We start from the raw sequence: 18,093 nt of genomic DNA, 5'->3' as shown, positions 1-18,093 counted from the left end.
TCAAAAAAACCCCAGAAACTTCAAACACCTACCAGTTATCTAAGTATTGCAAGTCCAAGCTTATTAACATTTCAAACTTTTCTCCTTTGACAGAAAACTTACAAGACCCACAGAGTTAAACATATCTTTGCATACAAGTCTAAAACTTACTTGCACAAAGTAAGACAACTGACTGTATCTGCCTTAACTCTTTGTGATGTATTTAAGTAATTCCATCTCAGAGATCCCTAACAATTTTCATTCGCTACAGTTAATGTACTATGTGTAGCAAGTATGCAAGAGTTGTCGCAATGACCACAGAAAAGACACTTCATTTAAGCTGCAGTTCCAACAGCATGAGTCATTTGGCGCTCTGAAGTCTGAGCAGTTTCACATGGATTAACGCTATTTAATAAGCATACATTATATTAGCGTAGCCTGCCAGATTTAGTTATTCAATGACTTGACATAAACCCAAACTAAGTATTCAAAAAGAAAAAAAAAAGAGAGAGAGAGAGAAGGCTTTGAGCTACTCATTCTAATCCATTTAATCAAACTCATGCAACTCTTTGAAATCAAACCTACACCTCATTTGTTCACTCTCCTCCTTCTCCCAAAATATATCATAGGAAAAAAGATCAAGGACAAGATAATTTATAGCTTCCCTTTATGTTCTGAAATACAGGAGAAATGTAGTAGTTATTTTTGCAAAAACCTTGACCTGGGTTTCAAAAGTCTTCAAGGAAATAAAACATACCTGTTATAGGCACATATCCAACTCCTTGCTGGTACACAGTGGGCATCAGGACCACTGGCTGGGGCTGCATCATCATGGCAGCTGGCAAAGACTTGACACAAAAAAGCACGACAGACAGATTAGAACTACTCTAGGAATAGAAAAAAATTATTAACAGCAACTAAAATTAAAACAGTATTTGCAAAGAGTCACCACACTGCAAATCAGTGCTCCACACTTGATATGACTATACTAAGTGCTAATCTACATAAAATAAAATCTCAGGCAAATCAGGTGAACTACCATCCTTTTAACTGACAATTCATTTGAATGTAACTCAGTATAATTACATTATATCAAACTAGTCTTTTGCAACAGTTCTTTGATAAAACTGGCTATTCAAATTTCACATTAATGAAGCAAATGAATTTAAGACATGGCTATATGGATTTCCATGCCTTGCTCTTGTGGAACAAGTTTAAGACATTCATTGTAAGCATTTAAACAAAGCCTGAATTTTAATAAAAGCAGCTTACTGCTTCTAGAAGCAAGTTTAAGTTCAAATTAATTTATTTTTAAGCTCAAAAAGTATTTTGAACAGAAATACCAATTTAACTCCATTCCTTTTTTATATCATAGTTTCTGTTCAGCTTGATCTTGGAAAATATTAATAGTAAAAGGTAATATTCTATGTGCATTATATCCACTGGTTACAGACAGTTTTAAAGGTTAGCCCCAGGAGAAAGGAGCATTGTGATTAAAGGAACAACAATTCAGATGTGGGGCAGTATGTGAATTCCAAACAGCAGCGAACAGCTATTCCAGCTTGTGCACTCAATAGCAACTTGAAACTTTTGATCACGTACAAGCACAGTAGAAAGCATTCAGGGCAGCACGTGCTATTCAACAGCTACCTAAGACAAAGGTGACAGACTAGAGAAAAGTCCATGAGCTGCTGGATGGACCAGCATAAGTCAGCAGTTCAATAGGAAGCAAGACCAGGAGCACTAACAGAACAAGGATGAAGTTTAAAACAGAAGTCATCAGAAAAAGAATTCAAACTATTCAGAAAGATTGAGGACAGCAAAGAGTTCCCATTCCTTTTGTTTCTAAATTAACATGGCATTCTAAAGAGTTAGGAAAAAAGATTTTCGCTATTGTTAGATTCTGTGAAGACTCTTATTGTTATTAAATTAGGAATTATGATGGACCATTTGACAGACTTTTTTCCTTCTCCACTATCAGCACAGGAATGAGCTGAATTTTCCAGAATGACAAAACCAAATTAAGAAATATCCATTTATCACCTCACCAAAATAGATTTACCAGCTTAAGCATTAGTTTTATATATATATATATATATATATATATATATATATATATTTTAAATGCTAACAAAAAAAAGTAGTAACATACAATGGAACTACTTCTACTTCAAACAGTCCAAAATATCCTTCCCCACTGTCCCAGAAGCTCTCCAATCTTTAGGCCAGAAATTTGTTTGGCTTACCGTGTACGACATAACCAGATTGATCATTCCTTCTTTGTCATCACCCTGCCTTCCACTCAGGCTATACCATTCGTCCTCCACATTTCCTTGTTTCAGAGACTCTGGAATTGTAATATGTGTCCAAGCAATGCGGTCATCCATTGAAAAGGCCCGCTGGAGTGTATTTAAAACAAATTTTATCAAGTTAATTGTCCTCAGAAATTATTCTTGACTAGTACCTCCTTAAGTTTTATACAATTATATTTTTCCAATTTTTAAATCTTTCCTTTTGATAGAACTAAAGCATCAGAAAATATTTTAGCCATCATCTCCTTTCCACCAAGGATAAAGGGATTTTTGCTTTAAGTGGGATTATAGATTGAACGCAGGTATTTAATAACAAGAAACTGAAAATCAAGCAGAACACTTCAAGAAATACAGCGTATTAACATCAACGTGGTCTATGTGAATTTAGTGATATCACATCAGAGGATGCTAAATGCTAAACAGTCTGAACACTCTGTTGCCTCACTGCTATTTATCTGTGCATGTTGTATGTAGGMTGCCACTGCATATCATCATCATCACTTACTTCATAGGAGTCCTAACTAATGTGGTTTTGTAACTCTTTTCAAAGTTGGAACTTTGAAATAATGTATTCCTTGCTGTTAAAACTTGAGGATTCCCAAAGATACAACCCATTTTAGTCAATGCCAGGAAGACAGCATTGTGCAGCATTAAATTCTGGGGCCTGTACTAAAAGAAAAATARCTTTCAGAGATGGTCTTGAACACTATCATTAAGTTATAGCTTAAATGTTTCTAGCAGTTGAAAGCATCAGAAAGCAGGCTAATTAAATGATCAGGAAGTTGCTGCTAATTTTCCCCATTTTATTTTTTAAATATTTTCCTAAGGTAAAAAACATTAAGAACATACCATTTCCTACTACTGATAGAACTCTAATGAGAGTTATGCATGTCAGAAGGTAACGTTACAGACTGGCTGTATCAATATATGCCTCCTCAGATAGTCTTGCCATGTCTACCTATCAGATTTTACTTTTCCCAATAACACATTAGAATATAGGAACACAAGGCATCTCAGGATCAAGGAAAGTAGATTTTATCTCTTGTCTAGTCCACAAAAGAAGCTTGACCAGTTATAGCAATTTTTCCTTGAGTACACAGCTATGCTGAAAAAAATCTAAAAGAAATGATAAAGAACAAATGCAGAAAGAACATAGTATCAGGAGAAAAGCCCCTAAACTGAGTTTATACATTCACAAAGCCCAGAAGATAAAACATATCAAAGAGCAGCAAGTTAACTGAAGTTTTTAGGGATGCACAACTTATTCTGAAGCAAAGTACATTAATATGAAATGCCAGATATGTACTGTTTCTATCCTATCAATTCATCTGTTTGGCTGCAATTTAGATACATTCTTAGATAGTTGCTGGCAAAAGCTGTAGCCTAAGGAATGACAGCAACTTTAGTAGATTTACGCAAGGCTATCTTAGACAAGTTCAGGTACAACTTCATGCACATACCCCAGCAAAGGTTACATAAAGCCTGATGAAGAAGCTAGATAAATACTGGAACAATTATCCCATGTTAAATTCTGACTTTATAGCCCTACCTAAGACAGAGTTTTTAAACACTCCATAGTTAGTGGACAGTAGTGGATTTTGCCTGATCTCTAACAGTATTAACTTATAATCAACAATAGTTTTCAAAATATTTGAAGTAACTACCTCCAGCTATCCAGTCAACAAGCATGTAAGGGCCTATCTGCAATACAGATGCATCTAAATAGGCATATATCAGTAAAATGCAATCATTTAGGAGCAATCAACATACTACTAAATAAGAATTTACTCATGTTTAAGCTACTATGGTAGGTTGTAAATTCCAGAGACTTAAGAACAGATACAAGTACTGCCGTGCCTGTTGCAGCAATGGAACAGACACTTAAACTGTATCAAGTAAACTCACAAAACAGGATTCAAAAGCCTCACTTGTTTTAACAACCACACAGCCACTGCAGGGTCAGATTTTACTACACACAGTAATAGAGGCAGCAAAAAAGGCAAACCATGGACCTAAACCTCAGTTGCTACCTCTTAGTTTAAATTATTCAAGAAGGTATGTTTGTGCTAAGTCAACATCAATAGTCTGAACTGAAAAAGCTGAGATGCAGGTGCAGGTACTAGACTTCAAGATAGTGCTCTTCTAGGCAACCTGTGTAGAGAAGATTACCTACCAGAGCTGTTAGCCAAACCTACTAGATATCTGAGAAAACAAAACTGTTTACAAGCTAGGAATTTATTACCACTGCATCTTAAGTAAATCAGAGACAAGTGCCTACACACCCAACTGAAATGGAATTCAGCCAAATATAGATTAAGTTAAGATTCTACCTATAAATCCCAGTGACTACACATATTCTATACTTGATACATTCTCAGCATTCGTAAGAGCTTGTATGAAAGCTCTTCCCAGATCAGAATAATACCAAAGCAGAATTGTATTAACAAGCTATTTTTCATACAAACAGTACAGAAGATAAGGTCGCAGGGCATCTTGATAGTGAAGAGGAGCTTAAACACTACTCAGCCACTTGTTCCTCTTCCTTCGCAGRTGCAAAAGAGCAGCCCTGCTGATGCTCAGCAGCCCTTATCAGCTACCAAGGGAAAGGCACCACTTCTGACATTCTTGGGGAGAGAGTAAAGCCTTATGCACTGCTGCTCTCAGGATTCTGAAAAATTTGCACCATCTCCCAGAGAGCACAGACAAGAAACAGCCTTTGGTAACTCAATCCTATCTTGCAAGGCTCCACCCAAACCACAGCCCAAATTGAGGATGAGAAAAAAAATATAGTAATTCTGACCTCATCGAATATCTCTAGATAAAAGGAGTCCACACCCGGGGGAACAGTGCACTGAATAACTTTGTTCCAGCGAGGGTTCTTGGCTCCATTATGCGCTGTGGGAGTTTCATACACAGCATAGCCCAGTCGTATTCGACAATATGGATCCATGCGGGTCATTCCATAGTTCTTTGCCAATTTTGCCTGGAAAGAAATGAAAACCCTTAAATGTATAACATTTACATTAACTTTAGTTCACGAAGAGAATCAGACATTGAGCAAAGGACTATGTTCAAATATGACATGGAAAGGAAAAAAAAAGAAAAAAAAGAAAAACAGCACTGAGTAAAGAGAACAGTCCAGGACACCATTAAAGATCTGGGAAACTTTGAAAAGGGCTTCTCTTTTCAAAGAGTCAGCTGTAGAAAATATGCACTTTCATCATAACAAAAATAGGTTATTTCACAACAAATTGACAAATACATGATTACAACAAAAAATATTAATGTAAATTCAATTTTTGCCTAGGCATTTGAGCTCCAATATATTATCATAAACTTAATGCAATAGGTAGCCGGTCCCATTTCACTGAAGTACTTTTAAAAGATGAAAGAAAACCAATGGCTTCAAGAGTATCACACAACGTTCACACTGCTAAAGCAGTTCAATTCAGATAAGATCTAGTTGCTTATACTTTTCAGAGATTAAAAAAACCACACCACACAACACTTTGGCATTAATTCAGTATATCATTTAGTACTTGAAAATGCAAAATCAGGCACCTAGGAAGTAATAACCCCATGCACCAGGACAGGTTGGGGCTGGCTGGAAAGCTGCTTTGCAGAAAAGGACCCGGAGTCCTGGTGGACACCAAGTTGAACACAAGCCAGCAATGAGGAAGGAGTATATGAATGAAGGAGTATAGGAAGAGTGAGGAAGAGTGTAGCCAGCAGGTGAAGGAAGACAATCCTTCCCTTGTACTCAGCACTGGTGAGACTACATCTGGAGTACTGTGTCCAGTCCAGGGCTCCCCAGTACAAGACAGACATGGACTTACTGGAACAAGTATAGCAAAGGGCCACTAAGATGATTAAGAGTTTCACAGAATCACAGAATGGTTGAGTTTGGAAGGGACCTCTAGAGATCAGCTAGCCCACCCCACCCTGTTCAAACAGGTTGCTTAGGACTGCATCTAGTCAGGTTCTGAATATCTCCAAGGACAGAGATTTCACAACCTCTCCAGGCAACCTGTTCCACTGTTTGATCATGCACACAGGAAAAAAAGGTGTAACCATAAGTATACTATTCCAGGCTTCGTGTTAGCTTTAAGGCTAAATGCATCTTCAGTATGTTTTTACAGAAAAACTTTAAAACAGTATTTGCAAATTGATGAAGTGTGTTGAGTTAATATGAAGGACTTCTGGTGAGCTAGTGTTGATAAACAGAATTGTGTTAATACAGACAAGCTTTAAAACCTGAAATCTTATGCTTAATGAAGGCAATAAAACAGTACTGCGAAGAGATCAAACAAAGAAAATGAGGGAAAAAGGAAAAAATAAAATGCTAGGACTATGCGCTTGTGATTAGTAAGAAAGCCTGCAGAAAGCACTTGGAAAAACAGCACAAGGCATTAAAGGAAATGGAGATGGAGAAGTAGTCACATACAAGTACATAAGGCAACCGCAGTTCCCTACAATATATAATATTCTCAAAATTGCTAATATCCTCCCATATTAAATGGGTTGGCACAAAAGTCTTATCAGCAGTTTTAGAGAAACTGCTTCCTGTGAGAATAATATGAATTAACTTGATTACATGCTAAAATAGTTAGGTTTGTAGGAAAGTGCTGCACTACTCATGATATAGCTATGAAATGGGACACTGGAAACAAACACTGCTGTACAGAATCACTAAGCTAGAAAAACTTCAAAAACTACTCATTCCCCATACGCAGGTAGTTTAGTAACTCAAATTACAACACAACATTTTTTGTGGCCACTGATGAAAAAAGATTAAAGCTTGTATTACAAAGATAGTGCAACTTATACCTGTACTATTGTAATGCTGAGTCTGCCTACTGTACCCATTGGTCCTCCATACTGTAGCTGCTGAGCTGCCTGGGCATCCAGTTGGATTTGCTGTTGCTGCTGGGTTGGGGTGATGCGAAGAAAATCCTGAGGAAGCTCACCAACATATACCTTAAAAATAAAAATAAATAAAAATTACAAAATGAGAAAACCCAAATCTTCAAACTTGCATCTTCCACTTTCATAACAAAAGAGAAGAATATAAATCAAAGAAAAGTTTAGCAAAAACATTCAGCAGAATTTTACTTCAGATTTGACAGCATGAACAAGGAGCTAAGTTCAACAACAAAAATGCCAATTCACATAAATATTCTCCTTCTCACTTTCAAAAATACTAAGTTTCAATATAAACCTAAAAAAAAGGACAGAGTCTAGGCTGCTCTGCAACTGAACATTTAGCTACTTAATACAAAAATCAGAGCTACCAAGTTTTACAGCCCCTTAAGACATCTGATGCCAGCCATCTTTCTTTCACTTATGCATCACTCACATGGTCTTTGATCTTTCCCATGACTAGACACCCTGTTCTCTACATCAGAGGACTGAATTGAAGACTGAAAAGTCTAACATGCTTTCCTTTGTCATTAATATAGCCTGTTGCTCAGTGAAGTTTCCACTATTTTTTACACATGCCTGTGTACATTAACGTAGAACCTGAGTTGCATATTTTTAATATAAATGGTAAAATGTAACATTTGAAAGGGTCATTTTCAAAATCTTCAAGACAGATCATAAAAACAGAGTCTCCTATGAACCAAATCCTTCAATGTAACAGAGATGCCATAATACTTTTCCAAGTTAACATTTTTTGCAACTACCTTGTCAATTCTGGGATAGAATCCCACCATGCCAAAACAATAACGGAAGAACCCCAAGTCTGATCTACCATAAGAATGAACCATGAAGGAAAAATGTGAAGTAGGAAAATCTTAGAGGAATTCTGTCACATGGATATGTGTGAATGAGCAGTCAATGTATTTTACATTAAGTTAAAGTGAAAGAAGGGAAAATTTCTACCCTTTACTTGTCAATTATTTACTTGAGAAGTTATTTCTAAGTTTTAAATGCTCATTGAATATGACCAATAACACACTTAAAGGGATCTTCACATTAAAATAACAAATATACTATAACAATAAATTTTAAAAAGCAAGTAAAATGGCATAGTAAGTTTATAATTAAGCTGTACTCATTTGTGCTGCCTACAGAGACGCTTATTAGCACTGAACTGAATACAAGGTTTACTCTCAAGACAAAAATAGTGCAATTTCTTATGTTGTTATCCCAGACAAGATTACTCAATTGTATGTCTGGCAAATGCATGTCTACAGAACAACATGTTTTAAGATGTTAGAAGCCCCATAGGACATAACTTTTGAAGATTATACAACACTTGTATACTAAGATTGCATCTTTGAGATAGCAATAGTCATATGAAATGTGATTTGGCAAGAGCTGTAGCTTCTGTTTGAGAGTCTCAGGGATCCTGGCAACAGGTGTTACAGACCAGAAAGAAAGTTTATCAAAACAAGCTAAGGAAAGTGTAGTGACTACCTGCTGCTAAGTTGCTGAGAGGGAGGGAAAAGAGGGAACTATTTTTACTTACAAGTGCCTTAGAATCTTATAGTTAAAAGCAAATATTAGAGGAAGGGAACAGTTTAAAGTCCCCTTTAAAAGTAATTAACTGACAATATCCATTAGGTACATACTTGCCAGCAAAGCATTCACTTCTAAATTTAAGTAGATTATTCAGACTCTCTTTTGATGGAGCATCACTTCTCTCTGAAGGTATTCACTATGCATTGGAAATGCACTATCACAGTGCATTCGAAATACCTTTCCAAGGACAGACCAGAGAACTACAAACAATATTCTTTACAGGCAATGCGCAACTCAAGCACTGTCTTCTTACAACCAAATTCAACATTTGGATTCTTCATAAAAGTTTACTTCACTAAGCAAAGAAGTTATTAAATAGCTTTTTATTTTTAAATTTAGTTATAAAAAAATTATATATTGGTTAATAACACTTCAGTGTTGTGATCAACTAGTGTAAACTGATGAACTCCTAGCTGATAGCTGAACATTCACCATTAGTCTTTCCAGTCTGTAATATGCTCACCTATAAATATTTATATACATTCATTGAGCATTTGCCTTATTGATCCTTCAGTAATGTCCAGGATGATAAAGCCAAGCAAATGCTGATCTCTAGGATGTCAAGGAAAGTACTGCCATTAGAAACGGGGTGCAGTGAATGCCAGACGTTGTGAGACCTCATCTGCAATACGGTGTAGAATTCTGGTCATCTACTTTCAAGGGGAAAACAAAAAAAAAAAACAAACAAGAAAAACACAAAACAAAACAAAAACCAATTCAGTCATTTAGACTGAATCAGGCACATAAACAGTCCTTCTTGGATAACCACAGAAATGGAGAGTGTTTTAAGAGATCAAGCCAGAAAGTATGAATTACTTTTTTCATACTAAAAGACAGCAACCACATGCTTAAATAAAAAAGTGGGAGAAAAATGGGAGCAGAGATGGAAAAGACTAAACTAACAGATAGTGCTAATATTTAAAGAAAACTTATTTAAATTATGTTGGAAGTTAGGCAAGGCCTGGTAACAGCCTTCTCTTTAGAAGATTTGGGAAAAAAAGGAACTAGTTTTAAATAATATATATATCAGTCTAGGAAAGATATGAAATGATACCAGAACTAGCAAGGCAATGCCACTTACAATGCAGCCGGTCCACTCAAACTCTCCACCTCCAGGAAGTTTCAAATCCGGTATTACTAGTGCCTCCAAGAGTCCACATCATGAAGATTTCCCATGGTAAGAAGTGGGGACTGCAGCCTTAAAACTACATTCCCATATGCACAAAGCTCTGGATGCCAGTTTCTCAGAAAAAAAGGACAGCCTATTTTGTCTCAGCCATCTTATATGGGCATTGGAAAGCTTAATTCATTCACGATGGTCTTTAAAACATACCCAGAAATAGAAAACAGTGTAGCTTTCAAAAGACTAAATCCTGAAAGATTGGAATAGTAAACTCCTCCAAAAGAAAGAATGGGGAACAGGACATACACATGCTTCCACCCTAAACATTCAGCTTTGACAGAAATCTGAKACATGTAAGTCCTAGTGGTATCTTCAGTAAAGTATCTAGCAGAGACATTTATATAGAAAAACACATAAGGCATTAAGTTCTTATGAGGATTATCAGTTGATTCCATATTGATGGAGATAAACAGCTGTGGGCAAACTTTATTTGTAAAGAAAACAAGCTAATTCCCTCTTCCAAGCATTTAAAAGCAGGCAAATAACTGCAAACTACCTACTATGGATCAAAAATACAAATTTGCATAACCAGAGTTTAACCTCAGGTTTTGTTTTTAAAGCAAGGAGAACCTAATGAAAGATTGTATCCTGATCCTACTCAACATCCACTTTGCAATAGATGTACTTCCCTCTACTACTATCTTAACATTTAAGGAAGAATAGGTGAAATTCAACCCCACTCTACCATTAACAGTAGAATAATACATTCCATTTAGCATTTGAATTATACGTGTACTCACTTTTCAAGCAAGAGAGAAATATGACAGTATTATAATAAAACTACAATTCTGAAGAGAAAGGTTAAGCAGACATTCATAAAGACAAGCCTGCTTTGTAATTACTTCTTAATAAACTTTATTGACAGCACAGCACATCACAAAATTAATATTCTAGAAACAGAATAACATTGCCCTTACTGTCCACTAAAGTTATCTAACAGCTATCTTTAAAGATCTTCAAAGTGAAATGCTGCAGCTGTAAAGTTCACATCCAAACTTTTCTTCAAGCTGAAGGTGGTGTTTTACAGCCATATAAGCTAATTCAGGACCAACCTGTCTCAACCTCACCCTCCTGTTTCTTCTCATCACCATTTCCTGGGCAAAATAAAAAAGTGCAAATGTAATTGTCAAGGAAACTAGTGCAGGAGGCTGATCAGAAGAAAATAAACCATAGGCTGGGGGGAAGGAGAAGAAGAGGGGAAGTAACTGGGTCCCTTACCTTGCTCACTAACTGCTAATCTGAGTACGGGTACCTATATAAGGAAGGGCAAGGGAACATAGAACCAAGGATGATCACAATTGCCCTGACTTATGGAACCATATGCTGAGATATGATACATTCAGAGTACTATAACTAAGGTTTCCACACTGGAAAGTAGCACCAGAAACACTGATATTAGGTTCTAGAGAAGTTTCACATTAAAGAGCTATAAAACACCTAGCTGCTGAAAAAGTTCTATGCATTCTCATATAAATGGTTTTACTGTTTTTAAGAAAGAAGAAATGAGTGACTGGGAGAGAATTTTGAACTATAATTCTGCACTGTGCACACCGAAGTAAGAATAGGGACCAGACAGGATGCATCTAAAGATGCTGAAAGAACTAGCTGATGTTATCGCAAGGCTATCATTTTTGAAAGGTTGTGGAGGTAAGAGGAAGTTCCCTGTAATTGGAGAAAGGCATGTGATGCGCTCAAAAGGGCAAAGATGAACTGAGGAACAACATGCTTATCACCTTCACTTTGATCACTGGAAAATTCATGGAGCAAGTCCTCCTTAAAGCCATTTCTAGGCAAACGAAGGAGAAGGCAGGGACTGGGAACAGCCAACCTGGATTTACCAAGCATAAAAAAAAAGCCTGACCAAGACAACAGTTTTCTACAATAAAATTACTAGATCTGTGGATGAGGAAAGAAAGGTAGATTTGTTTACCTTGATTTTCACAAGGCTTTCAAAAAGATCACCCACGGGATCCTTGTATCAAAGCTGGGTTGTTACAATCCAAATGGGTTGGCCACTGGATGAATGAAAAATTGGCTGGATCACTGAGCTCAAAAGCTGAAGTTCAGTGGTTAATAGCACATACTCTACTTGGAGGCTGCTTACAAGCAAAGTTTATCAGAGATCTATACTGGGACCTAACTTGTATGTCTAATATCTTTCCTTATCAGTGACCTGGAGGATGAGAAACAATGCAGCCTCATCAGTTTTGCAGATGACAACAAATTTGGGAGGAATGGTTGGTATATTTGAGGACAGGACCAACACTCAGAGACGGAGAAATGTGCTGGCAGAAATCTCATGAAATTCAGCAAGTCCTATACTTAAAGACAGAATAATCCTTTTCCCTGGTACAGGCTGGAGAATGAATGACAGAGTAGCAGCTCTGCAGAAAAGGGCCTGGGGGTCCTGGTGAAGAGCAAACTACACACGAATGAGCAGTGCAGTCTAGCAACAACGAAGGTTAACCTACTGTGCTGTATCAACAAAAGCATAGCCAGCAGATTGAGAGAAGTGATTATCCCCCTTTACTCAGCACTCACTAGACCACACCTGGAATACTGCATCCAGTTTTGGACCCACCAGTACAAGAAAGATGATAAAACTTGAATGAGTCTTGCAAAGGGCCACCAAGACAGCAAAGGGGCTGAAGTACAGGACCTATGAGGAAAGGCTGAAGATTTGTGTAGACTAAAGGAGCCTTAGAGGATATCTAACAGCAGCCTTCCAGCATCTCTGAGGAGGTTATCAATAAAACAGAGCCAGGTTCTCTTCTGAAATGCAGGAGGAAAATAGACAATTGTCCTAACCTGAAACAGCAGAGATTCAACATGAAATAAGGAGGGGGGGNAGTCCAGCATGTGTGACCTATTGGTCAGAGACACACATGAAATAAGGGGGGGGGGGGGGGGGGGAGGAGAACCACACCATGGGGAAAGTCAAGTATTGTAAAAAATTACCCAGGGAGGTTGCAGAATCTCTGTACTTGGAAGTTTTGAAGACCCTGCTGGACAAAACCCTGAGCAACCTGGCCTGTATCAACATTGACCATGCTTTGAGCAATATGTTGGACTAGGGGGCCTCCTGAGGTCCCTTCTAACCTGAATTATTCTATGACTCTACACAATTCATGTTGTAGTATGACATCTCCACTTTAACTCCTACAGAATTGTAGTCACACGCTATACTTAAGCTTTTCAATTTAGAAATGAACAAAGGAAAGACCATAACAGCTGATTAAGTTGATTAAATTTACAAACAAAAATTGTTTGTAAAATGCCAAAAATGAAAAACAGACTGGAAGGTTCCAGACATTTCTTCTCCCATTCTTATTACTCCTTCCTGTTGCCAGAATTGCCCATCTACTTCACTGCTTCCTTTGATTCCATGTGTCTGTTACCAAAGGCCTTTGGTGACATGTCTACCTATAAAGGCTTCGTGAATCTGTAATTCTCATCTTTATACAATTTTCCCCTTCTCCCAAGTACTCAAACTATATTTAGACCTGACTGGATATTCAACCACAAGCTATTTTTTCTGAATTTTCTCAGCACATCTAGATTAGTCCAGAACACTAACATTCTAAGTCTTTGCAAAATATGTTCCACAGTGCAAAAGCACAACCATTAACAAAGTGGAAAAAAAAACAAACAAACTGATTTGGTTTTGTAGAAGGAGAAATTGGGCAAACCAGTGATTGCTATCAAAGTTCCTCCTTTTCACTAAAACAATAATTTGAAGGCTAAATATGGCAGGAACTGTTTTATTTAAACATGAGTTACAAAATAAAGATAGGATGAGCAGGCATTGACACCTCAAATTCAAAAAGTATGCTTACAGTATTCTTGAACCGAGCAGATTTGGTGCACATTCAATATAACGGTGCAATAACATAGGAAAAAGTCATAGAAACAGCTCAAAATAAGGAAACACAAATTCACACTGGGATTAGCTTTAAGGAGAATAATAACCAACATCAATTCCAGTAACAGGTTTCAGACTTCTACACTACCACTGGACATACCAATACAGATTTTCCTTTCTTCCAAGTCTTGGTTAAAAGAAAACACCAATGGATGCAACAGAAAACGATCCACTTAAAAGGTACCTTAAAATACTTCTCTTATTTGTAAGAGAGGAAGAACTTTAAGCATTGTCAGTGTCAGCCTGAACATTTCATGTCAAAGGAGTGTGCCTCAGTGATCAAAACGTCACACTTAAACATTAATTCACATTTTCCTTAGAAACATTCAGTGAAATCTTGCTCCCTCAACTTTTTTTAAACGACTTTTAGAATCCAAATTGATTGCAGTGATGTGTCTTTATGACATTTCCACCTTCAAAAATTAGAATTGTAATACTACACATACCTGCATTCTATAAAAAACAAACTAGCTAATAAAATACTTAATTGTATCCAGAACTATCAATAGCATTTCAGAGACAGGACTTTGCATTAGAAAATGCTCCTGAGACAGCATAACGTTTATTGATACCAGACAATATAAACAGGAATAATTGCTTTGGCACCTTTGGTCAGGAAAAAAACAAAACAAAACAAAAACACACCAAAGATTTGAAAGATGTCAAAACCAAACTTTGAGTAAAAGATGTATGCAGCTAAATGATAGTATTAGGACAAGGGCAGGCTATATTTATGTTTACTTTTCTGTTCATTAGAAGATTTCCAATAATCAAAATAACAATTATTAGGAAAATCACTAGAGCAGAAATCTAATTAGCTCTAGGATGGCACTTGATCTAGTTTTAAAGGACATGACATATTTGCTAGCATAGTGAATAATCAAGGGGATCTATTTTGGGTGTGCTTGACTAACTAAGGAATCACAAATATACAGTTTCAGTCTCTCAGACCTGAAGCCCAATTGGACTACTTAGCAATCTCTCAAAAGGTATCATTTAACAGCCATTACGTATTCACCTACAGTTTTCAGATTTCAAAAGCTGTTTTTTCAAAAGATCACACAACAGGAAATCATGCTAATTCCTTACCTTCATGAAGACAGCTAGGGAAATCTAGCAAAATATTTACCACCAGCAGGCAGAAGGAAATCTGGTTCCTTAACAGCAAATCAGAAGTGTTGAAATTAACAGCAAATCAGAAGCGTTAATTAGTCACCAAATAAGCACAGGTAGAAACTAGAAACTAAGGGTATAAGAACAATATCGGCAAAAGTACGGCAGCATATTTTATTTTTTTTATCTGCTGGAAACAACTTTGCATATTTTCTTGCCCGTTCAAGCAGAAAGAGACAGGAGTATCATTCTCTGCAGCACTAAGGAGAAACTGTTTTTCAGTCCTTTAGCACCATTTAGCGGCTATTCATTTGTAATGCAGTCTTATATATAGAAACAAGCAGAACTGCATCTTCTGCTCTAGGGAAAATCAGGAAAGGCAAGTACGTGCTAAATGAGCACTCTCACCTTCAAATGGCAGCTTTTTAATACTGCAGGATTTAGTCATTCATTTGAAGACATTCATACATCTAAACTGATGAAGACCAATGAGAAAAGCATGCACAGTAACGTTAGGAGAACATAAGAAAAAAATGGTGAACGCTGAAATCATACAAGATAAATCACTACATACCTTTCGAATTGGCAGGCCTAAATCAATTCTAAGTAACAAGTATTTCCAAGAGATTATACAGGACTATCTGGGTAATTCTAAAGTAGAAAGACATCTAGAAGAGTATTCAAAATGTTCCCTTAAAACACTTGAGACAGATATGATTTTCGAACTGCAAGCCTATAGCCAAGTCCAAGAAGGTTCTCACTAAACTCCCAATCCAACAAGAGGATTTCACCAAACTAAAGCAAGCAAAGATTAGAAGTACTCTACTGAATATCAACAAGGTATTTAGCACAAGAGGCAAGTAGAACTTCTCTCAAAAAGAAATGCCACTCCTGTAGGGACAGAAATGTGTACAATTTCACCTCTCTGCAAATCAGAACTTCAATCAGGCCTACTGTTCCAGCTTTAGCCAAACCACTTTTAAGTCATTAGCACCTCCTTCAACCCCTACTCCCACATCGATTCCCTTCAACCTCCCCACCCTTTTCCAAACACAGACTAAGGGATAACTAGAAGCAAAGTTACTTTTAAACCAAACTCGTATTTGGTCAAGTGTTTATATTATTTTGCCTTTTTGAATAAACCTGTTAGATATTGACAGAGTTGCGTTGGATTCAATCGCACAGTCAACTCAATTACCAAGCCTCTGGGGGTAGCAACTACCTAATCCACCACAGATTCAGTTGGAACAACCTGCGTCCTGCCACGATATCATTGAGGAACAGCAGAAAGCTTAATTCATTTTACCTTAACTCTCCATTTAAAACTTTTATCCTAGCAACAAAACTACCAACAAAATGTGTTGTAAAAGGAATCTACTCTTGAAGAGCAGACAAACAAGGCATTTTAAGGAATTATATTAATGATCAGAGAACTTCACCACCATGAGATAACATCAGGCACAGATGCAGCTTTTCGAGATTAGCAATTTATTAATTCGCTCCTCTGGCCTTTCAGCAAGGCTGCACGGAAAATAAAAAAAAAATAGCTTTCTAGGAAACAAAGAACAACAGTTTAAAAAAAATTCTTACTTCACTAGCAGAGCAACAACGTATTGTCCATTACTAGTGGATCCTCCCAGAAAAAAAAACAGACAGAAATTGCACATCAATGGAAGCTAGGTGTTATAATCACAGGRTTATACCTCACATCTGCAGTAAAGCGTCCTGGCATGGGGGATTATTATTCCAAGGCATAACGAGACCGTAAAACTTCCCAATAAACCATCACCACTCCCAGAAGATTGCTAAGCTGGTTTTAAAACTGCTCAGTCTCCCCTCTCCCCGGCTGCATGCTACCATCGCATACGTCTCTCAGCATCTTGTTTCACGTTCCACCTTTCAGTTGTCAACACACGATGGCGATTTCAAAAACAGCCGTCTGAAACTGCGCAGCCCACCGATGATACTAGAAAGCTCTGCTCCACTTTTAAGAGAAAGAGGTTTGGCTCTGCTTCAGTTTAGACAGCTCCCTTCTTTAGAAGGGCCACAGACAAAGAACAGGCAGAATAGCCTCTCCCAGCCCTGAACGCACATAGGTGGGACTTCCCCCTCTGTTCTCTCCCAAAGCCTCTTCCCAAGGCGCACAGCTGGGAGAAGAGACAGACCTTCCCCCCCACACACACACCCGGCACTATCACGGCAGACTAAGGATAGAGATCTTTCCTCTCCTCTCCCCCACGCCCCCGGTGCCATGGGCCGCGCCTGGGGGAAGGGAAGGAGGCAAGAAGGGTGAGTCACCCTCCCACTGAGGCCCACGGGCAGGAGTCGTACCTCGGACGGGGGCGACAAAGCCCGAGGCCCAGCAGGGTCCAAGCTGGGCCTCTCCAGCCCAACCCAGAACACCCGTAAGGATAAGGGGATAAAATCTTCCCCCAGCCCCAACGGCGACCTTCTCAGCCGCAAGGGCCTCCCGCGGCCCCACTCACCGGGCCCCGCTGGGTACTGACAGTGGTCGCCATAGCGCCTCCCTCGGGCCGAGACCCTTCCTTCCGCCCCGCCAGGCCGCCGCCGCCGCCGCCGCTACCGTTACTGCTCCAACGGCCACCGCTAACCGTCACTCAGCGCGAGGCTCCCGAGTCAGCTGATCCCGGTCGCGCCCCGCCCCCTGGGCGCCGCGCGTGCTTCCCGCAACGCGCTGCCCCCGCCCCTTCTGGTGGTTTCCAAAGCCACTGAGCACGCAGCGCCACGCGCATGCGCCGAAGAGCCAACGGGCCCGGGGGGGGTGGTGGGAGGGGGGGAAACAGGCCGCCCTATTCCTGCGCATGCGCCCACCCAAGCGGGAGGCGAGGGAGGGGGGGAGAGCGATGCCTTCCCGCGCATGCGCGCTGCTGCGCTGCGCCCTCCGCAAGGGGAGCAGCGCGCGGCGGCCGTGAGGGGGCGGCGGCGGCCGTTTCCGTTGCTGTTTGCCGTGGGGCAAACGGTTTTTTTTGCGTCGCCCTGCGCCGCCGCCTGGGCGGCTGGCCCGGTTTTAACGACTTTCCCGAAGGTTGGCGTTTGAC

General features: G+C 38.9%; 1 protein-coding gene across 8 annotated transcripts in view; it reads right to left on the bottom strand.

The window, feature by feature from the left end:
• TOLLIP (toll interacting protein) overlaps window positions 1-17,683 on the bottom strand; it is a 30,311-nt gene extending 12,628 nt beyond the window's left edge. Inside the window, exons 1-6 of one of the 8 annotated variants that reach the window (XM_026065338.1) lie at window positions 17,521-17,683; window positions 15,011-15,078; window positions 7,119-7,268; window positions 5,092-5,274; window positions 2,226-2,378; window positions 737-827 (exon numbers count right to left, since the gene is read on the bottom strand). In XM_026065338.1, coding sequence (XP_025921123.1) covers window positions 737-827; window positions 2,226-2,378; window positions 5,092-5,274; window positions 7,119-7,268; window positions 15,011-15,016 — 583 coding nt within the window. In that variant the 5' untranslated portion in view covers window positions 15,017-15,078; window positions 17,521-17,683. Of the gene's footprint in view, window positions 1-736; window positions 828-2,225; window positions 2,379-5,091; window positions 5,275-7,118; window positions 7,269-9,279; window positions 9,470-9,897; window positions 12,810-15,010; window positions 15,079-17,520 lie in introns of those variants that run through there. The other 7 variants (XM_026065374.1, XM_026065382.1, XM_026065348.1 and 4 more) reach the window with 7 other exon arrangements.
• Window positions 17,684-18,093: the final 410 nt, after the last annotated feature.

Source organism: Apteryx rowi, unplaced genomic scaffold (genome assembly GCF_003343035.1).
Source record: "Apteryx rowi isolate R43461 unplaced genomic scaffold, aptRow1 scaffold_1024, whole genome shotgun sequence".
Taxonomy (NCBI): domain Eukaryota; kingdom Metazoa; phylum Chordata; class Aves; order Apterygiformes; family Apterygidae; genus Apteryx; species Apteryx rowi.
This window is presented reverse-complemented; position numbering and strand designations above follow the sequence as displayed.